The sequence below is a fragment of the Larus michahellis genome, chromosome 3 (assembly GCF_964199755.1).
Source record: "Larus michahellis chromosome 3, bLarMic1.1, whole genome shotgun sequence".
Classification (NCBI taxonomy): Eukaryota; Metazoa; Chordata; class Aves; order Charadriiformes; family Laridae; genus Larus; species Larus michahellis.
This window is the reverse complement of record NC_133898.1, coordinates 5,403,787-5,429,193: the sequence shown is the minus strand read 5'-3', so window position 1 is coordinate 5,429,193 and position 25,407 is coordinate 5,403,787. Positions and strand designations below refer to the sequence as shown.

General features: G+C 45.0%; 1 protein-coding gene across 6 annotated transcripts in view; it reads left to right on the top strand.

The window, feature by feature from the left end:
* MACROD2 (mono-ADP ribosylhydrolase 2) overlaps nucleotides 1–24,927 on the top strand; it is an 890,626-nt gene extending 865,699 nt beyond the window's left edge. For 3 of the 6 annotated variants that reach the window (XM_074578434.1, XM_074578435.1, XM_074578436.1), the window contains exons 17-19: nucleotides 14,582–14,656; nucleotides 21,278–21,346; nucleotides 23,290–24,714. In XM_074578434.1, coding sequence (XP_074434535.1) covers nucleotides 14,582–14,656; nucleotides 21,278–21,339 — 137 coding nt within the window. In that variant the 3' untranslated portion in view covers nucleotides 21,340–21,346; nucleotides 23,290–24,714. Of the gene's footprint in view, nucleotides 1–14,581; nucleotides 14,657–21,277; nucleotides 21,347–23,289 lie in introns of all 6 variants that reach the window. The other 3 variants (XM_074578437.1, XM_074578438.1, XM_074578439.1) reach the window with 2 other exon arrangements.
* Nucleotides 24,928–25,407: the final 480 nt, after the last annotated feature.

Below are 25,407 nucleotides of genomic sequence, written 5' to 3'. Positions count from 1 at the left end.
AAATCATCGCACACTTAAACTGATTGGCCCGCTAGCAGCCCTTGAAAGACTGTTTGAAATAAAAGCAGCTAAGGATAGAAACCCACCTTTCCCGAGGCCTGATATTCAAATCGCTTTTGCGCTACCCTCGGGAGGGGTGGCCTTTGGTTACAAGCTCCGCTCTATCAGCAGAGAGCCGGCTGCGCGTGACCATAACGGTAGCACTCCGAGGACTGAACTTTAATGATGAATGTCACAAAACGCTGCTCCGTGGGCTCACTCTGGGGATAGTAATTCTGTGTACAGTACGTGATCTGTGTCACCCGGAGTTCTTATCGTTTCTTTCAGCTATTTGCAGAGTTCTTTCGTATTTGGACTGCGGAAGGAGCTGCATTAATTCAGAGTTAGTAAACCTGAGGAGAGGCAGAACTAAAATGAATCTGAACTTTTAAGCTTGCTAAAGGAAATGTGTCACGAGAGTGAAGAGCTGGTAAACTGAACGTAGCGAGCTTTAGTTTGGGTCTATTTTCATTATACTTTCTATTGTACCATAATTGGTACACTCTTAAGTCATCTCTTGGGTTATGAAATACCACTGTATTAAGGAAATGAAACTTGAGTGAAGAGCTTTGCTGGCAGGGGAAATGCAGAAGGATAAGCAGGATCTTTTTAACCATTAGTATTGTTACTACCATCGTTGTTCGTTACTGCCATGTAGCCATGCAGCACAGCTCCTGAACTAGAGCTGATAATATCCTGCAAGGTGCCGTACACAGTTGTCTCTCCCTCAGGAGTGCACAGCCTAAATTTCATGGCTTTGCACGCTTATCAGCCTACCTGGAGCATCCGTTTCATGGCTTTCCAACGCAGTTGTACTGCTGTCTTATACATGTACCACCTGTGACCAGCAGGCTTCCTCCAGCTCCTGCTGGTTGAAGAATCAGCTCGCTTAGCTCTGCTAGGAATACTTGTTGCATGAATGCCCAATGCACACGCTCAGCGGTGCTTCCTGCTAGCTAGTGAAGCACTTCCCTCCTGTTCCTCCCTCCGTGAAAGTTTGTTTTACAAAAGCAAAAAAATACTGATTTTCTTTTAAATTTGGGAGATATTTTACTTTTTTTTTTTTTTTAACAGAAATCTGATAGCTTCAGTTCATAAATTTGGCAAGAGCCAGCAATGTTTCTCTGGAATGTTGGGCTTCTCAGGCTGCGTTTGTACAACTCCTTGAAAACATGACACTTCCCCTAAAACTATCTGTTCTTTTAAAAGAAAAAAAAAAAAAGTAATTTGATTCAGGAAAAAGGTTTTGTTAGAAATATTTTGATCAACTCCACATGTGCCTTTCCAGTCGGTTCCCTGTGCAGCAGGACCACCCGCTGCCTGCGGGATGCAGTAGCTGCGGTGGCTTTGGTGCGGTGTTGGGGCTGCTGCCGACTGCCCGGCCAGGCTCCAGCCTAAGCCAGGCGCATTCCCAAGCTTTGATGGTGGGAGGCAAAGCAGCCAAAACCTCTGCGAGGTGCCGCATGAAGCGACATGACATGGAGACTTTCCCTCTCCTCCTCCTTCCCTATGCTTAAGGTACGTTTGAGGTTTAGGTGAAGTTTTGTTTTATTCGGCTGTTGAGGTTTTTTTTTGCAAGACCATATTCATTGAATGAGCCTAAAACCTGTGGCTATCGTGTAAAATCAGGCTAGCCTCCATTGTGCAAATTCCTCATGAACTTCACTGCACAATAAGTCCCAGTTAGCTTTGCACAATACTCCCAAATTTCAGCAGGATTTATCAGGCTGAGGCTCAGTGATACCCTGCGCTTAAGAGCCTCGTAAGATTTGCAATCAGGGCTCGGCATTGTCACAGATACTCGGTGTGAATTGAAACAACCCATGAAGGCACAAGGCTTATTTCTCCCCCACCACCCCAAATAATCTCAACACCTGATAACTGGAAGGCCACAGACTTTTAACTTAAAGCACAGCTCTTGTAGGGACCTCTTTTAGGTGCTTACATCAGAATAACAGGGTAGCTAAGTAGGCAAGGTATTTATCTAGATTTGCTGTGAACTATAAACCCTCTAGGCAAAGACCACCTGTTTTCGATGTTTCAGGCCCTCCCCTTTTCGAGTCTGTGCTATTTAAAATAGATTCTATGTGAAAAGAGCCATGCAAGGTGTTTATTTTCTTTCCTTGCTTTCCTTATATACATAAGAAACATCCTCTGCGTAGTTGTGAAAAGAAGTTATTTGAGTCTTCTCAGTCTGTCAGATTGATGGTTTTTAGCGCACTGAAGTGTAGTAAAAAATGGAAACTATAAAACAATATAACGTGAATTGTCTAGACTTTTAAACCTCCTAAGGAAATCAAGAGTTATATATATATTTAAAGAAACTCAATAAACCTTGTTTTTAAGATTGCGAAATTTGCTATTGACAAGGCTGAACGTAAACATGGTTCAAGGCCAGTGACTTAATTCTAGATGACACCACTCCTAATCCTTTATGGCAGAATCCTTCAGTTTTATCTGTGACTCTGGCAAAACGTCTGTCAAGGCTGAAGTCACTTGCACCAGGGGATTAGCAATCTTCGCATTCTTTTGAAAGCTTCACTAGTTCCCATGAAAGTAACAGACGCCGAGGCATTTGTGGAGACTGTGGGCAGCGGCAATCCTTGCACCGGTGTGCAAATTCTTGCAGACCCGGAGCACAGCACACATCTGTAGCCTCTCTTTCTGACCCACGTGCTAGGTGCTGGCAAAAGCTCTGTGTCGTCCTCCAGCTGCGGGTGCTCACAGGGAGAAGAGGGGAGACGTTGCTGCTGGCTGACCCCAGGGCGGAACCACTATATCAGTTTCTTTCTTTTTTTTACGCCCTGAACAGCTGAAAGCTGTATTATGAAAAGGCTTTGGGCATCTGCAAGTTTGTGAGCGAAGAAGCTCTTCGTTATGAATAAATCGTAAAACGTGGTCCAGATCCAGCAGTCCGAAGGAGTTTAGCTTGAGGAAATGCTTTTAACGTGTGCGTATCATGCTCCTTTCGCAGAACAAAAGTCTGCTGCTATCAACTGCTAATACAATTATTCTCTTCTGGCTTAATTGGTAGAGGTCTTGACTTCGGTGCTAAGATCCCAAGTCTAAGCCTTTACGTTTTCTGGCACCCCATGGCAGAGGGATGGCATTACGGAAGGGCTGAGTACTGCAGCGTGCCAGCCTGGGTTTCAGTACTTTTATATGACATGTGGCATTTCCGAGTATCCCACAGCACTGGCCGCTGTATTCTGGCTGACCTACAGGACACCTCGTTGTAAGGAACCCTTCTTAGCCGTCAGCTATTAAGAGGATTTGGGGAGACGTTATAGACTTGCTCAATAGCTTCAAGGAAAATTATAGTTATCTTGTTAGACTCAAGAGTCTGCCAGTTTTCATGATAGACACCGGGTTTTTTGGCAGTTCTGTAAATTCTGTTGTGGAAAAAAGAAGGCAAAAGCCATGTTGTTAGTTATAATGTCACCAAGCTTTCTAAGCACGGGTTAGAGAGGTGGTGTCATCCCTAAAGCAGTGAGAATTGGCATTGAATTTTTAGTCCGTGTTTAGGATCCGAAATTACGTGGCCTGATTTTCAAAAATGCTGAGCACATCCCAAACACCTTATGAAGGGAGACTGTTTGAAGCCAGCTGGAGCTGCTGGGCGCTTGGACCTTTTGAAAATCAGGATCTAAACTCTGTTTTAAATTGCTCCTAATGTTAGTCACCTAGTTTTGAAAATACTGACCTGTGCCTGCTGACATCTAGAACAACCTCTGTGTTAAAAGAGAGCATTTGATGGGGAGAGGGGATATGATCTCTGGTGCTAAAGTAAAAAATCCTGGTCTTTTTGAAAACACATTCTCTGATAAGAAACATATTGAGACAAAATGGAAAGTTCCGCCCACCCCCCCACGCCTTTGTTTTTTTCTTAAAGACTTTTGTTCAGACTTTGTGTTACGTCGTTTGTATTTTTGACCTCAGGTTTCTATTTGGTGCTTTGAGATACAAAAGGACTTTGAGGAACCTTCAGTAATTTGGAGTGTAGGCGAGGTGATTGAGGAAATAATGTGCTTAAGCTTTCCAAATGAGTTGCTCCAATTTTTACCCAACGTAACGGTAATAGTCCAGTCATAAGCCAGCCTTGGTCTAACTTGCTATTTGTATTTACTTTCTTTTGATTCAAGTAAGTCTCTGATATGTGTGAAATCTAGAGTAAATTTCTCACCCCTTGTTCTTCTGCTTATAAGGTTCCCAGAGTGACTGGTAACAGCAGGATGGACCACTTCAAACAGTGGGTACGAGCTCATATAGGGGGAAGTGGTGTTAGAAGCTGTTTGGGAGACAAAAAAGCCCCTAGTGCTTGTCCCCCTACAGCTAGACTGAGCTGTGAATCTGGTAAATCGCTGAACCTGAGTGTCAATGTTGGTAGTGATTAGAGTTGATGAACCTGACCCAGGACTTCTCCAGAGTGATTTGCTGGGGCTCTGATGCACGTTGCTGTCTCTTTGCTTGCCCACGACTAGTGAGTGGGGTCCTGAAGAAGAAAAGTTGTCTCTCTTAAGCGTCCTGCAATCGGAAAGCTGTTCTTGGTGGTGTCCGATACCTATTTTTTTTAGGTAACTTGCAAGAAACAAAGCGGCCTTCCTCTTGTAATTACCACACTCCCCCACCGTGCTCAGGGTCCTTTCCCCAGGCTACAAACCGGAGCCATCTCCACAGCTAGAGACTAAGCCAGGGGCAGCATGGGGAGTGAGACTTGCTAAAATCAAGAAAAAAAGGGGGGAGGCAAAAAAGGAAAACCAGCCAAACCCCCCCTGCATGTTAGGTTACAGGAGAAAGACAGACGTGTTCAGCTTAAAGCAAATAAGCCAGATCCCTGTTTTACAAAGCTGAGGTCAGCTGGGAAGAACTCGGGAGCTGTTCGGAGCAGGGAGGATTATGGTTGTTAGTATTCTTTGCATTATGTTATCTAAATGTAAATCCCTGTCTCTGATGTAGCATCCTAGTTAGACCCTAGAGTTTATGAACCAAACAAAGGATGAAATGTGAAAAAGTTGAGAAGAAAAATCTTAGCTCTGTCTTTGTGTAATTCTTACTGAGACCTGATATAAATGGAAGACAAATCAAAGGCAACAATAGCGCCGCGCATTTTATCTCACACCCTGTGATGCATGTTAGTGTTGTTTCCCATTGTGAGCCAGAAAGAACATTTACAATTTTAGAAAACACTACATAATGGCTCTCTGCAAGGAAGAGAAGCAAGTGTATGACTGCCAGTACTGACGCTTGCTTTTTCCTGGCCTGCAAAATTGCTTTTCTGGAAGCTCTGTTGTGGGCAAAATTTTTGTACCCCCCACTGTGCATTTTGAATTTGGCCTTAAAATTTTATCCAAAAAAAATACAGTGAATAAACCTTGCTGCTTTGGTAATCTAAATCCAGTCGTTAGCCTTGCCAGGAAATACCGGCCCAGCCAATCATCGTGTGGCGATACACTCCTGAGGTGCAGATGATAACGCCCAGGCTGGTGGGTGAATTTTTCCTAAAAGCAACCCACGGGAGTCATCCTTTCCGTTGTGCTTTTCAGTGTCTTGCAAACGCTCCTGGCTTCGTGGGAGGAGGTGAGTGGCAGGAGGATGGGTGGGTATTTCGGGTGTTAAACACCAGCTATGCTATAGCCGTCTGGCTCCGCACCTCCCTCACTCCCCAAAATGTCAGTGGTAAAAGCTGACTTTTTAGACATGCCACTGCAATGCGCGGAGAGCGTGATTGGCACCACGGAGCTGAAATGCCTGTGGTGGTAGCTGGCTTGTTCTTTCAGGAGTAGGCAGCATGCGATTCCCTCTGGCAGGGCTGTGATTTGGGGATTTTGGTCCTCTCATGGCTAATTTCCATGTGCTCTGTTCAGAGGAGGATGTGGTAGGGCAGCTGGCCTAGGGCAGCTGAAGGTTAAGACCACCCCTTGCTCTGATGTAGTTCTCTTATTCCCTGGGGGAAGCACCTTACTCCATATCATCGTTGTAAAATTTTGCTCTTATAGTCTTCCAGTTATCAGTAGAAATTAAAAATGGCATCCGCGCTTAGGAGATAATACAGCGTTTGCAATATGTTTGCTTTCCCTCCCGTTCCTTTGAGGCTGGCTGGTGTTGGCTCGCTCACTGCTGTAGAGGAGGGTGCCAGGCTTCCACCGGAGAAATGGGGGCAGCAATCAGCGTTAATGACATCCTCTGACGGCGAAGGCTGCATGAAATCTCCGGATTTCAGCGATGGCTTCTCTCCACGGGGCGCATGGCGCTTCCCAAGCAGAATGGGGAGCATCGCCTTGGGTAACACATCCAGCACCGCCATCTCTCGCTCAGCTATTCCCTTCTTTCCAGAGGGAAAACAACTCCCAGCCATTTATTGCTTATTGCCCTTGAATGTAAATATATACACACAAGCGTGCCTCTGTGTGTGTTTTATTTAAACATCTGTTATATTTTGATGCGTCACCATCCAGGTCCGAAACAACAGCCTGGAGAACTGGAACAGATGAGGAGCTCAGTACCAAAATTAGTCCTTTATAGCAGATTTGTGTTTATCGCCATATAGTTAAAGCTGAGCTGTAAAATTTTGGCTTTAATGGAGTCAGAGCAGAGCTCAGTTAAAAAAAAAAAAGGTATATTTCTTTAATTGGTTTTGAAAAATGATCATTATTGAACATGTGTCTCAGTAAGGGAAAAAGATAACGATAAATATCATCTATAAGGTCTTTGTTATTGAGTACTGCCAATTACCTCTTCTTTTGAAGCAAATGAGTTTCTTATTATGTTCAGCTTGGTTTTAGGAAGATAACAGGTTTCTAAAAATTAAAACGGAATTCTCGGTCAGGGGGTGATGAGCCTTGAGAAATTCAAGTACTCTTCCCAAAACCAGCAAGACTTTTCAGTCGGGTGCGTTGTATCCTCTCCCTCTGGTTATCCACGTTTTTTATTGAGGTTTGGTTTTTTGGTGTTTGGGGGCTTTTTATTAATTTTTAGTCTTCGTGCTGGCTGTCGTATCTTCGAAAATTACACTGTACCTGTAAGGTCCCATCTATTAGCAGAAGTTTGTTGAACTTCACGTGCCTCTCCTTGTTGTGACTGTTCTGTTTTATTTTAAGCTGCAAAATTCAGGTTGGGGTCTCTGGATAAATAACAGGGAAGAGTTTTTCTCCCACACTGTATATTGTTGCTGCCTTTCAGGTAGATCCGTATAACGCTCCTTATTTACCCTTCTGCTGCTGTTCCCTGCTACTTTGGAGCTCATTCTTCATATACCTGGCAGTAGTCGCCTTGAAAAGGAATGGCACAGGATATTTTCCAGGACTCCTTTGACTCAGGGTCTTTCGGAAGCAGTGACCCCAGAAATAAATGGGTGCAGCCATAAGGGTGAGCAGCCCCGCCTGTATGTTATCAGAAACTCAGGCAAAGTTTGTCCTGTGCCCGTGGCGTGCTTTTTCACCTCATCGTCCTCTCCGCTGTAGCCAGGGAGTGGGGACTTCATAAACCATGAGGGTGCTTGTCTGAAAGGAACTTTTCTAACTTCCAGTTCTCAGACAATTCGCTATTTGTGTCCTCTCAAATTCTCACCCTCTCCCTCCCCACCTTTTCCTTATAATTTATTTCATAAATACAGTTTCTCTTCACTCCCCAGCACCCCCCTAGTCTTGTGCAGCTGCTCAGGGCTGACAACTGGCATGGTCTCTTCTGTTTGGAGCAGCTCCTTTGGAGGGGAACGGAAAGTTCGTTTCCATTTCCTGGAATAAATAGTGTGGCGTTCTGACAAATCTGGCCTATTTAGGAGATCCAGGACCTCTTTGCTTTCACAGTCTATTGCTTTGCTGCAGTTGCTTCGAGATTGTTTGAAACGCTCAGAAAATACAGCGAATGCAAGATTGAAATGGAATAGGGGCATATAGGATGTGCCGATGGAAAATCCAGCGGCAGCACGAGCTATTAAATTGTTCGTGATGGAGGGGAAAGCAAGGCCTCTTAAAGCCGTTGGGCTTCCGGATTGGGTCCTCAAAATTAACGACCGAATGCTCACCCCAGATTAGTGGTGCAGAGAGGAATTAAACTTGCCGTATGAGGACAGCTGGAGACAGACTCGGTACGCGATAATGAGCATGGTGTGTGTGCGGAGAAAGCAATGCTGTGGTGGGAGGGGAGGTGCCGGTATCATTCTGGCAGCCGGCGGTCGTTCAGCAGGCTTGCTCCCATGGCCGTGAAATCAGAAAAACATTTTTGAACATCCAACATCGTTCCCCCTGGTGAAAGCTGAGCCTTTGGAGACCTGGGCGTTTCCTGTGGGTCCTCCCGTGCTGTAACACCTCACCCCTACACGGCTTTTTAGGGTTAGGAAGCCAGTGATCGGGAACTGAACCAATTCACTTCAGAGTTTCATAAGTGGTTGAAGGTGGCAGGGGAAAATGACAGAACGGGAAAGAAAGGTAAATAGTCAGGCCATTTCTATTCATTCAGAAACCTTTCACTTCTCATAATACCACTGAGTATGCTATCTGCCTTATTTGTAAGCAGGGAAATGGAGCACAAGGGTTTTGGAAGCCATTCAGGACAGGTGGTCTACTAGCCTGAATACAACCCAGCAACATTTTAGTTGTGTTAACAGCCCGCGATTGAGGAACGTGATGAAAGCTTCTGGGTGCTCCACTTCAGCTGTTCCGTGCTGCAGGCTCTTTCTCTGATGAGAGGTTTCACAGAAAGAGTGTCTGGAAAGCAGCACCGTGGCCTCTTATGCAGCCAAGGCTTTTTCAGAATGAAAAAATTCAAACCCAGCTTTCCTTAAAACGATATGCCCTCGTATTTATCAAGAGCCTGCTGCGTTGCAGGTTTATCCTGTTGTTACAGAGAGACAAAAGATACAAAGAGCTCCTGATGGGCATTAGCGATTTTAGAGGCGCCCAATTTGTATGGGTCTTATGGACAATATTGCTGAGAGACAATCCTCACTGCGCTCCCGTTCCCACCTTTAGGGAAAAGGAGGCATAATGAGATTTACTAACAGTGTGTTTAATAAAGGGCTGGAAGGGGATAGGGATAAGCGGATCTTAGACACTTTTAAATCGCGTTAAAAAAAAAATTGCGGTTCAGCTTGAGCTGGAAATAACAGTGGCTGGAAGCAGTGCGATGCCTTTAGGTACAGTTGCGTGCACAAACACAGAGCGCTGAGATGATGGGCCCTACACTGGAGGGCCAGGGAGCTTCATTGCACTGGGTTACTCTGGGAGACAAAGCCAAAATGCCAAAAGGGAGGGTAAACACTGCGTTTAACGATGAAAGGGCTGCGATGTGAAGCCTGACAGCCCACGTGTGGCATTAAGAAACGATGCTCGGCGCGTTCAGAAGCTCAGCTAAGCCAGCGTCCCGGCCAGCACGCTCTCCTCTGAAATCTACATCCTTGGGTTTTCTTTTCATCTCTCTGGTGACGAATTGCTGGGGGGGTTTGGTTGAGGCAGAATATTCCTGATTTAACAGATGGAGACCTTTGTTGTTAACGAAGCCGCGCTGAAGAGCAAGAGGCACCTTTGCAGCGGTGCCATTCCAGCACACTCAGCACTGCCGTGCTTGACCTACGTGTTGCGCAAGGATGGCGAGGGGAAAAAGCGCCCACCGATTGCAACATACCAAAGTAAAGACGGATCGTGATTCGTGATTGCTGTGTTTGTTTTAGAGCCCCGAGAGCAGCAGGCTGGGTGTTTTGCATGTAGAGCCATACAAAAAGACAGCAGAAATCTTCTACGTGTTAGAATCTGGTGTGGTTAAAGGGGTCAGTCATCCCAGATGGAGGTGTCAAACAGGAGTCAAACTGAGCCCTTGTATCACGGACAGCTTCTGTTCCTAAGCAAAGCAGCATTTATAATGCTACTAAAATACAGCGGTAAACAAAGTACGTGAAGGCTTGACAGTCACATTAGCAAAGAGCTCCAGTGAAATGACTGGGAAGTAGGAAAAAACAGCTCTGGCTATTTGCAGAGCAAGAAAAATGGAACTGGTTTTGACACATAAGACAATGCGGCTCTGGGTCAGAAGAGCTTCGTCTGTCTTTTTTGTTGCTGCAGATGAAAAATGGCGCCTTCAAATTTTAACCAGAGAAATTTGGATTTCAACAAGCTTTCATCTCTCGGAGTCTTCCAATTAGGGGAAGCATATTTACAGCTAAACTCAACCTAATAAATTTTATTCACTGGGACTGGGTATGAATCAGGAAAATATGGATCATTCAGAATAGCTGCAATGTGGTTTTCGTATTGTATGACAGAGGTGATTTTTTCCAAAGTATATAACATGAATAGAAACAATTGCTCTACAAATAATTTACGATGAATGAATTTCCCCTGATTGCGAATTGTCTGTGGCCAGAATAGCGTTTGGTTGGAATTCCTGTGGCATCACCCAGAATCGCTGGGCAGACGTGTTACAGGAGTAATGACCTTGCCGTTTTCTCTGTGAAAATAGAAGTAGTTGTCTAGACTGTTGTATTATTTCTCAAATATTCAGAATGATCCGAGGGCCAGGATTTCCTGTTGCAAGGCTTCTAAAATTGTGAACTTTTTAAGTTATCTTGGTGTTGCCTGATTGCACTGACAGAACTTATGTGTGCGTGAAATCTGTTTTTCTGTCTGTCTTAAAGCTAGTCTATGACCTTGTAACAAGCTAGGATCTAACAGCTGAAATCCCGATTCCTGATTCAGAGCCCAGTTGACGGTCCCTTACCCACACCTGGTGCAAGGCTGCTCTGGAAGGCTGGGCTCTGCTGAGGGAGCCCGGTCTCCCAGGCTCCCTCAAGAATTGGTAAAGAGAAATGAACTCCCTTACGGTGGGCATCTCGGAGCAGAAACCCAGCTCAGGCACCTTCCAGGAACAATTCATCGATTCTAGGGAGGCTATGTTGGGATTTTGCTTTGAATTACCTTGGAGAGGAGCCTGTGTACAAAGCTTGTCCTGCTCACAAAGGCGCTCTTCAATACACAGCAAAGCCTTGCTGATGATCAGGTAAAAATGAGTTTTATGGATTGCTCTGTGTCACAGCTTCTAAGCATAGTTGCCTGCTTTTATCATTTGAAATAGATGTAAACCTCGTGCAAAGGGAGGAGGAGGAGGAAGGTTACACTTTTTACTTATTAGGATTTATCAGGGGTGTGAAGAACAGATGTCTGACTTCTGTACTCGGGCACTTTTAAAATTAATGCTAATGTACCAACAACCACCACATCTTCATGTTAATCTTATGAATCGTACGTGAATCTGGAACTGCGTTTCTCTAGAGAAAGAACAGTGTATTAGCTGTAATCACGTGGAACTATTGACAGAGTGTGACTATAAAGGAGAAAAAACAGATGAAATAAGAGTGTGCAGAGTTTTCTGTCTTCCCGGTATATATTTGTCTTCTGCGTTTCAAAAGGCTGGGAGCCATCCTTGCTTGCACCAGAAGCCTGTTGTCACTTAGCGCGAGGCTGGTTGTGTAACCAGCCTGCAAAGAGTTGGGGTAACGAGCTCTGTCAGGAGTGCAGTTGGAAATGGTAATTGAAATTGAAAGTGGTATCGCTCAGGCTCCCTCCCTTCGGTAACTCTCTGCTCCTGCTCGGAGACCCGAAATACCTCGCTTGTTTGTGCTGTAACGTGAAGCAATCAAAACAAGGGGGTGAGGGGAGGCCTCTGGAATAAATTGATTGTTGAGGTGGTTCTGGTATTGATCGGGTTCTGCTGTTTATGTGAAATGGGCTCATTTCTTTGTGGCACTTGGATTTACTGCGCGGGGGGGAAGAAGCTTTTTGGAGAATACCCTTTCCACGGGCATAGCAGTATAGTGAATGCTCCTGTCCCCCACCCACAGTAATAGCAAGGGAAGAAATGAAGATTTATATGAACTGCGTTTGAAAGTCTTCCCAAAAATTGGACGATACAATGCGCAAGCCTCCTCCCAGGGTTTGTGGTGGTGCTCGGCTTTGTTAAGATTTAAAATATTTTCTGCCTTGTTTGTTCCTGAACGCTTTTTCCCCACTATCATTTTCTTGCTGACGATATCCAGCAACTAACATACACTATAAAAAAACCTTAATGCGGGCACAATCGCCTTCTAGAATGATGGGGAATCAGCCATTCCGACTTGGAAAGAAGGCGAAAATGCAGAATGCCTATCAGGGCTCTTCTGAGCTCATGGCCCTAAACTTCTCGCAAAGTAATTTTGCAAATTTGCTGCTCTAGGGCGGCCCATGGCGAGGGGTGAACCTGTGGCTTTTCGTACCGAGGGCTCTCGATGCCTTCTGCTTTTGTCCCTGCAATGGCAGCCCTAATTAGCACATGTGCACACATGTGCACATGCTCGTATGCATGCGTATGCCCAAAATGTCCTGTCTTTAATTAGGCTCCGTCTTCACCTAGCGCTGTGCCAATACTCCTTTGCACCTGTCAGCTGCACGAGGGATTTCTGAAACGGAAAGCGAGAAGCCTTTTGGCAGCGTGGTGAAGCCAGGCATGCCGGCTAGTTAATGGGAGATCTTGGGATAGGGCCTGGAAACTTCACATGGGTGCCTTTAGGAGCTGACAACAGCCGAGCGAGTAGGTTAGAGAAGCTGGGAGCCAAGACGTAACCTGTCATATCCTATCTGCTTGATTTGGTTAATAGGCAGTGTTTTAGAGGAGGCAAAGTCGGACTCAGAGGCACCAGCTGAATCCCTACACCAGATATCCAAGTGTCTTGGCGGGAAAGGCTGTGTCTGCTGCTGGCGGCACTCGTGGCGGGACGGTTGGTGTTCCAGAATTTTGCTTTTCCTAGAGCTCCTTCCTCCAGCTAATGGAAATGTAGTGCAACCCAAATTTCAGTGGATCTTCCTTGATTAATTAGCGCTTTCATAGTCACCCAAATTTCATACTGGTTTTGCCAGAGGAAGCCAGGCAGGGATTTTGAACATACCTTCTCAGCCTCCTACTTGACACGCTCCTGGCGTATGCATGCGCTTCCACAATGGAGTGACATGTGTTTATCCTTTGTGTGCGCGAAAAAGTGCCACAGATGAGTTCTGTGAAAGTTTGGGCCTGTCGGTGCATAAGAAACCTGAGGAGAAAACCACATTCACTCTCCTGAATTCCCCGGAGAAGCGTCAGGGATTTGACGTGCCCACAAAGGGACCGTCTTGGGCACTCGCTGGCACAGGGAGTTCACCATCACAGATGTTTACAGGCATTTTGATTGTTTGTACGGGGAGATGATTTACGCCAGCATGGAAGAGGTGGAGCTGGTGATACAACAATGCACTGAAGGATTTCTGCAGTAGAAGTAAGAGCTATCAAAATGACGGGTGACATCGCCATCACTATGAAGTCATCCATTGCGCTTTCCCCCCCCCAGTCACTAAAATGGCTAATTGAGCTTTCTGGTTGCTGTTTTTTGTTGGTTTCTGTATTTGCTGGGTCCTTGGTTTAGCATTTCAGCGCTCGGGAGCACCATAGATAGTGCGCTGGAAGTCGCCTGTGAGAATAGCACTGCCAACATAGCGAGCACAGAGGAGACTGAAATCTCCGTGACAATGCATTGGCTTGCAGATATGATTAGAAGGAAAACTGGCTGAAAACTTCCGCAGTAGATACATGGTTATGGACAAAACAACTGTAATGCGCCGAAGTGCATTTAAAAAACTCACTCCAGACTTCCACAGAAAGGAGGCGGCGGCATTTGTGGGACCGTGAACGTTTAATCTCTGTTGCTGAAGAGGTAAATGATTTCAGCTTTAAGAGTAGACCATTCTTGAGATGTCTCAGTCCTCGCTACACTTTGCTGTCTCATAATAACCACCCAAATGTCTGGATCGCTTAGCAACCAATAGCTTGACATCCTGTAGTTCAACCACAGGATACGTGCAACAGGCTTTGTAGTGGCCGCAAAAGTAGAGAAGCAGCGTGATGAAAATTAACTAAAAATTGGCTTCTTGGCACTCTGAATGACAGAATATTAGGAGAACTGTGTACGAAACAGCAGAACCGTTTTGGTTTTTTTTCCATTTCAAATATCGGTAGGAGATTGAATCTAAGCTTCCAGATAAGCCCAAGGCAGAAGAGATAAAAATGTTGAGTTACAGCGATAAAATGCATTTTCCTAAATTCAGATTCTAGTTTGTGTCTGACTACCCGGTATATTTGAACTCTCACTGTAGCTATTTTTATTCTGCTAGCTAGAGAAACTTTATAAGTGCGATTAGGTCCCCATCATATATTGCATTTTATGAGCAGAAGGGATTCTTCAAAAACAATGCGAAAAGAATGGCAGGGAGGCAGAGGCACACACGATGATGTGGTTTTAACAATCCCAGTTAGAAAAGAGTGCAGGTCGCTACAAATATCCAAGCAATTATTTTCAAACCCTGTTCCTCCCCCTGTATCCTCTACCCTTTTCTCTCATGGCTGCCACTATACAGCAGCAGAGCTTTTAAAGGTAAGAGCATGCCAGAAGAAAAAGAAAAGAAAAACCAGGCGTACAGAGTCTGAGAATTATACGTTAATTGGGTAATGTAAGTATTGATTTTTTCTCTTTCTTTGGCTTGTCTTATAGGGAAAGAGGAAACTTCTGTGGAGCCCATGAAAGTTGACCTTGCGTGTGAAGCAGCAGACATTTCAAATAAGGATGGTATGTTGTTCTGATATTTTAGTTGTCCTGAGGTGGCTGTGTCACATGGCTTTCTGGGGTTTGTTTGTATGCTTCCCCCCCAGAATAGGAGTTATATTTAGAATCTCTTCAACCAAGTCTTCTTGAGAGTTTTCTGTTTTGGAGGGCTGGTGGAAGTACCTTTCAGTGCCATAGCCCTGCTTTTCTAGTTGACTGGGTTTATGTGATCAATCGGTATGTTCGCTCCGCTTACCTTTTAACGAAACGATATTTTAGGCCCCACTGTAATTTTGGTCTGGATGTCGAATTGGCCAAGATGTGTAGTCTCACATGGGAGTCAGAAGATAATATGCTGAAAATTTCTATGCTAGCGCCTGACTCCCATCACAGGGCAAGTGTTGGCTGTATAAGGACTCTGAACTCGTATGTTGGCCGCCTTCTAGCTCAGAGCTGATTTCTCTTCCTCCTCCTCTTTCGGAGTCCCTGTGTAGCTCAGTCTGGTAGCAGATGGAAGTTCTCTCCCTAGAACATTTACCGTTGATAAAACTGTCGCGATTTGGTGACCCAACAGCAGTTGCGGCCAGGTTTGTGGACATTATCAACCCGAATCTCCTGACTTGGAAATGAAATTTTTTTTGTTCTTGACCTCAGTGAGCAGATGACCTAGCTGTCCCTGTGCTTAGGTTTTGGTGAGGCAAACCCTTTATTGCACCTCTAGATAGGCTCTTACAGCTTAACAAAGCTACATAAGGGGCTTTCTTGGGTTTTACCCAAAAGGCCCTCTTTACTGCTCAAAAGGGCGGTGCTTTTGGAACTGGAGTTCCAGTCCCTGTTTTATTATCATAAGTGGGCACCTCTCTGTAGCAAAGACCAATTTTTTGGATTTCTCCTTTAGCCTCTTCAGCGTTGACGTAGTGTAAATTCAGGCGTGCTTTTTTTACATCTCAAAGACAAAGCAATGTTATTCTTTTTGATGTTAGTTACACACAAAGAATCTGATGCTGATTTCCTTTCGCTGATGTCAGACCATGGTGCAGCGTTTGAACTGGTGGCCGACTTAGCTACTGGCCTGTAGGGAAGTTTTTGCAAACACAGGAAAAGAAAGTGTGCATAATGGTTTTTCTTTTTAAAAAAATACTAGAGATTATGCTCTTACTAGTAAGTGTGCAGAATAAAGCCAAACACGCTTTCTCTCTCCTCTTCCAAACAAACCAATCAAAAACTTGTGGTCACGTTACAATATTTGGATTTTGGATGCCTGGAATGCTCTGGGCTGCTTAGTGAAAACAAATCCAAATTTGCTAAAAGAATATCTTAAGAGATTTCCCGCTAGAAAGAAAAGCGATGGTGTGGCTGTTGAATGTGTGCCATGGTGCAGCACAGCTGGATCGGCTGACAGCTTCTGAAATTACAATCATGATAGGTTTCTTTGTTTCAGATCTTGCTTATCTTGTGAGGTCGTCTACGTATAACTCAGCTTGTAATTTCCTTTTCTGTGAACCATCCCACAAGGACAGGAAAAGGGTGTTTGCTAAGGCTGCAGAAAAGTACTCTGCTGTTCAGGGAAGTCTTCATTTCTCTGCAGCTTAAGTTGCTACTGGGATCATAGTGGCGGTTTTTCTTGGGGACATATATATTAAGTGTTTAAAAAAAAATCGGAACGGCAGAAGAATCAAACTCCTTATGCTCTGTTTTATCTGAAGGGTTAAGTTTTGCTGAAAAAAAGCCCTAAAATTTTTATATGTACTGGGTACTAGTCGAGATTAAAAAAAAAAAAACAAAAAACAAACAAACCCAAAAAAGGTTCCCTTTGTCAGTAATTTTTATGTAAATTGCCTATTTTTTCTCTAGTCCCCTTTCTTCTGCCCCAGGAGAGCTCATCACTTCACAGCTGAAAGCACAAGCATATATCACCAGGTACCCCTTGGCAGCCCAGCTATTGTGTTTTAATTTCATGTACCATATCACAGTGAAGCGTGCTTTAGAAATGCAGAGAGTTTAGACAGCTTAGGTGGATCTCGATATTGGTTCATCTAGTGGGCAGGGCCGTAATAGCGATATATTTCAGAAATTACTATTATTTGAAAGCTGGGCGTGATTCTCCGTCAGGAAAGCTGTCAGACGGTGAGCGCATAAGCCTGGAAATAGGCATGTGTATACAGAGATGCAGGTTGTTGCTGACAATCTCCATCAGCCACCAGGGTGAACACCCCCGGATATTAAATTTTTCGTACCCAGGACAAATTTGCTGATGAGTAGTTTTTAATGATGACAAAACCCACCTTTGCTGATTGGTGTCCTAGACGATGTTTCCCTGCTGGCAACTTTTTTTTATTCTTATTTTTTTCTTTTTCTTTTTTTAACGCCACCAAAGCTTTAAAGATTACTAAGGTAGATGTGAGTTTCCAGCTGGTATTAGGTGGGCGAAACTCTTCACTCCTTTCATAATGGGGTTATGCATTCGCCTTTTTTATTTCAAGCCCATGGGAAGCTGCATCTTTACTTGCTGACACAATAGGAGAAAAGAAAAAGGTGAAGGCAGTGTCAAACCTGAAATTTCATATTTTATTTTTTTTATATGCTTGTGCAGGCTGATGAATGATCAGCAACCTGAATCATAGAATACCAGGTTGGAAGGGACCTCGAGAATCATCTGGTCCAACCTCTCTTGGCAAAAGCATGGTGACCATGGTGACAAGATGACCCAACAACCTGTCCAGCTGAACCTTAGAAGTCTCCAACGATGGGGAATCCACCACTTCCCTGGGGAGATTATTCCGATGGCTGATTGTTCTCATTGTGAAAAATTTTCTTCTTGCGTCCAGTCGGAATCTCCCCAGGTGTGACTTGTACCCATTACCCCTTGTCTTGTCCGCGCGACTCCTTGTAAAAGGGAGTCTCCACGTTCTTTGTAGACACCCTTTAAATGCTGGAATATGGTGATGAGGTCTCCCCTAAACCTTCTTTTCTCAAGGCTGAACAAACACAGGTCTCTCGGCCTTTCCCATATGGCAGGCTTTCCAGTCCTTTGATCATCTTGGTGGCCCTTCCCTGGACTCTTTTCATCCTGTCCGTATCTCTTTTGCATAGCGGGGACTAAAACTGAACGTGGTATTCCAGGCGTGGCCTGACAAGCGCTGAGTAGAGTGGAATAATGCCTGCTTTATCTCCGCTGGTGATGCCCTCATTGATGCAACCCAGCATCGTGTTGACTTTCTTTGCCACAGCAGCACACCGTTCGCTCATGTTGAGCTTGTCCATGAGGACCCCCAGGTCCCTTTCCACAGAGCTGCTCCCAGCTGGGTAGATCCAGCCTGTGCTGCACTCCTGAATTGTGTTTTCCCAGGTACAAGACCTTACACTTGTCCTTGTTGAACTTCATAACCTGACCTTCACGTGATTCACCAAAGCAACATAAAAGCAAGATCTCAACGACTAACACTCTCATGCTTTTTATGGTGTTGATGTAATATCCAAGAAATAAGTAACTATCAAGTAAACAGTAAAATGTTTCATCACCACACCGCAGGTAGAATTTAAAATATATGGGTTTTTTTTCTAGGCAGTCTGGAGTTATAGCTGAACGTGCTATACCCAAGTTATGTAGATGCAGGGAGGAAACATTGTTTAGGAAGCGGCTGAAGAAATAAGCTGTGTTTGCAAGAGTCTGACTGAGCTCCTATTTAAATCAAGACCGTTTTCTCTGCCGTCCAGGTCTACAGCATAATATCCTGGGGGTGGGGAAATGCACTCGCCCTCTCACAGGTGACTCTAAACTTGGTTTTCCAGTGTCCCGTTTGCCTGTCTTCTCTACTTAGATGCTACATGGTGACTCCTGGCTAGCTGACCTTTTAAGCAGGTAGCTTTCTTGCAGGGGAGAGGCAGGATGCCTTGCTGCTGACGCACATCCACCGGGTCAGCAGCAACTGCAGTGCTTTGACGGATGTGAACTGCGTGCTGGGTTATTTCTCCTCCTCTTGCAGGGAACTTGCTTGCTTTTGGGGGGAAATCCTTCCCTGGTTATGACTTGAGAGCTGCTGAGCAGCTCACAGGTTGAGAGAGGGGGTGCAGATGGGTCCTCCCCAACAGGCCAAAACTTAAGGGAAAACACACAGGGAGAATGTGGGGAAATGTCCATTTCCGTTGCACGGAAATGTCCATTTCTGGTGTAAAAAGTGCCGCATGAAACTGCAGAAGGAGGAGCAGAAAACTGAATTTAGGAGGTGCTCACCCTCCTTGAACTTCAGGTGCTGAGCTGACCTGCTGGCTATTGTAGGTGCAAAGAGACCAGTAACCTAAGTTAGCAGTTAAACACCTCTAAAAACATCGTTTAACGATGTTTAGCAACTGTTTAGCATGCCCAGGGCTAACGGCGTCGATCTGACGCTGACTCGCGCTGGGAGGCAGCGAGGGCTGTGAGTCACATCCCCACCATACCCGGTGGCAGCTCTTCCATCTGCTCTTGCGGTAGGTACTTCACTGCCACGTTATTTTCCAGCTAAATATAGAGGATATTGTAGGCGGCCTTGTAGGGACATCTGTTGTTGAGGTTCACCAAGGGCTCTGCAGAAGCTTATCCTTCAGGTAGATCTCCCTGTCCCTGCCAGCGTTGATACAAAGAGCCAAGCTTAATCACAAACACATAGGAAAACGCTAATGATGAAACCTGCCGGTGCCTTAGCGCTTGTGAGCCCCCTCCCCGCTGCGGTGTGCATGGCGGATGCTTTTTGTGCCGCTGATGCAGGATGCCTGGCTGCCGTTTCCACTGCAAAACAGTGGGACTCGGTGATTCCTCTCGCTTCCCCGCTGGCGGGGGCTCCCCCTGTGCTTTCATGTTGCCCTTAAAGCATTCCCAGGTGGTTTGCAATTTGTCCCCCTCTATGTGACGTACTGTCAGCATGACAGATGGTGGTCTACTGCTCATAAAGAAAAAAAAAAAAAAAAAAAAGGAAGGCAAAGGAGATGTAGTCATCTGAGATGCTGATGGAGCCTAACCTCAGGTTTCGAATCAAGCTTTATTTTTTGCAGGAGATCTCTGTAGAACTTGAGTGAAGCCTTATGGTATTTTCAGAAAACCCAGCCAGTGAAACCGGCCGGCATAATGAGGCTGAGAAAGGCTGCTGTCATCAGTGCGCAGCAGCCTTCCCTTAATGATTTTTTATTAAGCATCCTGTCTTTGCTATGCAAATGTGGGTAAAGAACACAACATCGCTAAATGCGATGTGCATCAGAGCTTCTTAATCAGGAGCGGATACTTTTCTTATTATTCATTGCATACATCCAGGAAGCCATTACGGTATCTCTTCTGCATATGGATGATGAATAATTTACAAATAATTCATCAAGACCCTAACAGGTGTATCGACATGATATTGACTCAGAAAGAGATCATACTGCTTGGCTGGAAGTAGCATAGCATTGATTTTTGTCTTTTTTCCCCTCCCCCCTCCCATCTTCCTTTAGTTTCCAAATGTCCCATTCAGGTTGGAGGGTTTTTCCCCATCACCCATGTCAAATGACTCATCATCTGCAGTTGATACCGCAACATAAAGGAAAGTTAAATAAATAAAAAAAAAGTCTTAACATAAATGGCTTCATTCAAATTCATTGCAGAACAAATACTAAATTCTAATCTTAAAAATGCACGTGCTGATGTAACCCTTTTGTATTTGGCCTAGATAGGAGCAATCACACATGCCATAGTTTACATGATATTTTTGACAAAAGCGATGCTGAAATGAGTTTAAGCCTTCTATTTAAATTATTTCTTATGTTTTAAGGAATTTTAAATGGGAAAAAAAAAAAAGATTGGTTTTGTAAATGGATAGTACACGAGCGAACTACTGTGGGTAGGAGTATAGTGATATTGCCCCTGAATCCTCTCCTAAGCTCCAGCAATTTGCAGTTCAAGGACACCCGGAGGCAGCGGCAGCATCTCTGTAACTGGAGATGGATCCGCGTTCAGCCCGCAGCTCAGCCCCGGCTCCTGCCAGGGACTTTGTCAGAAGCCCATAGATGTTTGAATTGCAGGGTCGAGACCACTTAGCCCAGCGAAACCCTAAATTGCCCTTTGGAGATACCTGTATCTCTGCCTGTGGCCTACAGAGACAGAGGAGGATCATTGAGTTGGGCACTGAAGTTGGGCGCCAAAGTCAAACTGGGTGGATGCGGACCCAAGGGAAAAACTAGATCTAGAGGCTTGAGTTTCTAGCCACGCTGAAGCCTGCATCCGGGCGGGACTGCTCGTCGGGGCTTTCATGGAAGCACAGATTAGGATGGCTGACCCGAGAGACCCTTTTGCGGATTTACGACATAGAATTTTTAATACAATAAATGTCTCCGTTGAGTTAGAAGTGGTTATTGTTTGACAGACTGGAAGATTTAGATTAGATATCAGGAAGAAATTATTTACTACGAGGGTGATGGGCCCCTGGCCCAGGTTGCCCAGAGAAGCTGCGGCTGCCCCATCCCTGGAGGTGTTCAAGGCCAGGCTGGACGGGGCTTGGAGCGACCTGGTCCAATGGGAGGTCTGGAACTAGACAGTGTTTAAGGTCCCTTCCAACCTAAACCATTCTGTGATTCTATAATAAACTTAACAAGTATGAAGAATAGCATTTGATGACTGTCTCATTTTGTTTTCAGCTGAAATGACTAGTCAAGTTGAAAGTATAGATGATCCTACAGAAACAGAGCGGGAAGCTTAAGTAACAGGTAAGATCTTTATGGCTATTTTTTCCTCCCATTTCCTATTCAGTTTCTATTTGAAAACTTGCTTTAAAAATGACCTTAATGAGACTTCAGCACAAAAACCCCCAACAAAACAGACAGAATACAAAGGAAAAGAAATTGTCTAATATGGCCCGTGTTACACCAAAAAAATATAGAAATATCCAGTAGACTTGATTTGTCAAGTAAATATTAGAGTAGCAGTCTGCAATTGTAATGGATTTAGACAGCGCACGGTCTTAGATCATCAGAAGGCAAGACAGCACCGAGATAAGGAACAGAAGAGTAACCGAGTGAACAATTTTTGGCATTGCTTAGGAAAATGACAGGCAATTTATACCGGTTGGAACCGAGCTCAGTTCTGTATTCTGGGAACAACAGGTTGGCGTCATGAGGGCTTTATTGCCCTTGGCTCTTCGATGTCTAACGTCACTTGTAGCGATAGTGCTGAAAAACAAGGCAAAGTCAGCGGGCTGCCTTCTGTAGCTCTGTTGCCTTTTGGAGCTTTTTGTGGATTTAATACGCTAAACGGCAGCGCGTGGCAGGAGCGTGCGATGGTGGCTGTTGCTGCAGAGCTTGTCGTAAGCATAAGCAGCCTCCCCCCTAGATAAAAATGAATAATTTGGCAGGACAACAAAAGTCCGAGGCTTACCCCCAATCACAAGAAGCAGTTGCCGTTTCTCCCTCAAAAGTAGTGTTTAAGCATTAATGCACATTCCTTCCTTTGGCGTGGGGTTATCGTGAGACGCCAACATCACATAAACAAGATGCGTTATTTGTGCTTGTAACAGGATTCCACGTAGCTCAAGACCAACTTATAGCGGCTTTCAATGGCGGCAGCTGTACCAGAGATTTAAAATACAAGGCCTTATTACTGAGCGTAGCCCTTTGTCCTTGTCAGCGTACAGACGATGTGCTGCCGTACTGCTGGAGTGAGGAATAGGCCTGATGGGGTCCCTGGTAAAAAGTACTGAAGCAAAACTAGAAGGCACCCTCGCCACTAAAATGTGGCTTCCACGGCTCTTCCTTCCCACTCCCTGGTGGGAGTGGGAAGGTTGTATGTTCTGTTCGGTCAGAAAAGGAAGAGGGACTATTGAAATCCTCGCTGTGAAAAATACAGGGAATGGTTAGTACCTTTCCTCAGTTTAAAAAAAATATATCTGATGGTTATTCCTGCTTTCACGTGGCCTGTAGGAAGTCTGTGTTTCATGCTGCCTTTTCCTAGGGGAAAAAATATCTATGAATGTTTTGGGCTGGAGTCATTTTTGCTGTACTAAGGGAGAGTTCACAGGAATAATATCACAATTAGCAATCGATTTATAAATCCCTTCAATTCCACTGAAAGGTCTGGCTCTGCCAGCACCTTTCTGAAGCAAAGGGGCCTGAGCCGGGGCGCACCCAGCATTTTAACGGCATGCGCTTGACTAGAAGAAGTCATTAAATCCTTCGTGGCTCTCTATCGAAGTCCTCGCGACGCTGTTGCTGCTGTTTTAATTGCAAGGAGCAGGTACCCAGGGAGGACTGATCAGCCTGTTAAACTTCAAAGGGTCTTGCAGAGCCGAGGAGATCCTTTTGCTTACGATGGTTAGCATTTTGAACGTGTTGTTTTTAACAGAAGTTCTGTGGTCTAGCACCGAAGCACCCACCAGAGCTGGGAGCCTCTGATATCGAGCTAGGTAGCACGGTGCTGTGGAAAATGAAGAAACCCTAATGAGCGCAGCCAATTTGCTATAGAGTTAATAGTGGCTGTTATATATAAACCGTGTGACACATACGCGTGCTGCGTGCATAGCAGAAAGAGAACCCATAGGCATCTGTGCTAAAAAAAAAAAAAAAAAAGATGAGACCTGGATTCTGTGCAGACGTTTGAAATTTTGCCTTTTTTTTTTTTTTCTTTTTTTTCTTTTCTTTCTCTTACTGTGGTACAGGAAGGATGCGGGAGAGGAGAGACCCGAGGACACCCGACGGGCAGGCACTGACATCCTACGGCATCATTCTTGGCAGAAAAGAGCACGCAGAGATGCTCCGCGGGTTGGGAGGGAGGGCGCTTTGGGGAAATGACTCTTTGCTTTAAGTTCTCTTTGTTCTTCATTGCATTTCGTTCTATAAGCCTGTTGGAAAGAAACATAACTTCCCAGTTCTAACAATGTTTTGCAATTATCCCTGCAATTACAACAGTTTCTTCTGAACCGTGAGTCCCTGTCTTATATTGGGTCTCTTTAGCTCCTGCATTGTATCATCAGTAGCCTGTTCCCAGGCCCCCACCCCTTTTCTGTCATCTTTATCTCTGTTCCCAGTTGTCTGCAGGCAACCTGTGGGAGCCAGTTTATACTCCTCCTCCACCTTTTTTTTTCAAAACTGTTCCCCGGGTTATAAAGGGAGATTTGCTTCGAGAGCATGGACTGCCACAAAGGATTATAATCCGCGCACGCTGATAAACCACCGCCCTCCTTGTGCTAGGCATTTGGAAGACTAGATACTCCAAAATCTCACAAATATTGATAGCGACAGCCCCGCATGTTGCCTGTCTCCAGGTTTGTCGTTCGGTACCCCCTGCAAGCACCCGCCGGCAGGTCACCGTGGCCGAACCCTGGCTGCTGGAAGAGGCACTGGCCAGATTCCCTTGAGAGCATGCTGGAAGCAGAGTTCGTGAGTTAAGTCCATCATCCCGATGCCTCAGCATCATCCGTGGCTCTGCCCTTCCCCTTTCTCTCTGGCCTGGGAAAGCTGTGCCATGTCTCTCTTTGGGTCCTATACACCAAAATAACAGCTCTAGCACCCCGAATCAGTCCTGCGCTTTTCCAGTTAGCTCCGCGCACCTCAAAATCAGTGCCGTAAGTATGACCTTTGGGTACAGGTAGGCAACAAATATTTCCTCAAGCCTGCGAGTGACAGAGGATGACGGGCGCTCTGCATTCAAGGCATCTTTAAATACGGCTCCCGGCTTTAACAACTTCACACCGTATCTTGTGTGAGCCCTCATTATATTCTCTACTGCATATGCATGGTTTCTTTTTTTTTTAATTTTTTTTTTTACAAAGCAATTAACAGTTATTCGGATAAGAATGTCTCACCATATGTCAATTGTTCTGCCAGCAAATGCTGCACTGAAATTTTTTAGAAGAGGAACAAAAGGGTTTCACATGCATTTCCTAACCATGTTGTAACTGAAACCGATAGACAATACACTCGATGGAAGAGCACGCAACCTGTGTCCAGGGTGTGATGTGCTACAAACTGTATTTTAAAATGCTGCTGATAATTGATCATTTAAAGCGAAGTAATTGATTCTTTTTTTTTTTTTTTGCCCCCAATTACGCACGAATCCCAAAATAGTTATTCACTAGCTGTCCAAAAAAAAAAGGAAAAAGCAAGGTAAGGCATATCTCTATCCTTCTGCCATCTGGGTTTATCCCAGCTATAGAGTAGGTTTGGTGATAAATCACCCACTGACGTAACAGCGAGTCAAATGTGGCCCTAACACACCTAGCACTGGCCACAGCAGTTGATGGCTGCCCTGAGCTGCAGGGTGATTCAAAGGGGTATCAGGACAAATAAGGATTGGTAAGGAAAACAAGAAAAGCCCCAGATGTCACCCAGAGAGTGGGAAAGGCAGCCCCCTGGCTCCCTATGGGGGGGCTCCAGCATGTTTGCTTGTGGTGGGATCAGAAGAATCAGAATATTTTCATGTGCCAGCTCCTGTGGCATTTTAACTCAGGAGACACTAGCACCGGAGAAGATCTCAAGGAGCTTCTTCATCACCTCTTTCTCCTGGAGATCGGTGGATGCGTAACTCTGAATTGGATCAACTGTGGAAGGAGCAAATGAGCTGACGTAAGCCTATAAATTGGGTTCATAATATTGATAAGTCTACCTAAATTTGCTAAATACCACTCCTCTAGGCTTTGTTCTTCTCAGAGCACCCTTGAAGGGACTCCTTGTTCCCTTTGAGGTGTCTCTGCTGCTTTTCTTTCCCATCCCTGGGCTCGTGCTTAACAGACCGTGTCGTTTGGGACATGGTTTTATTTTTTTTTCCTCTCCTGTTC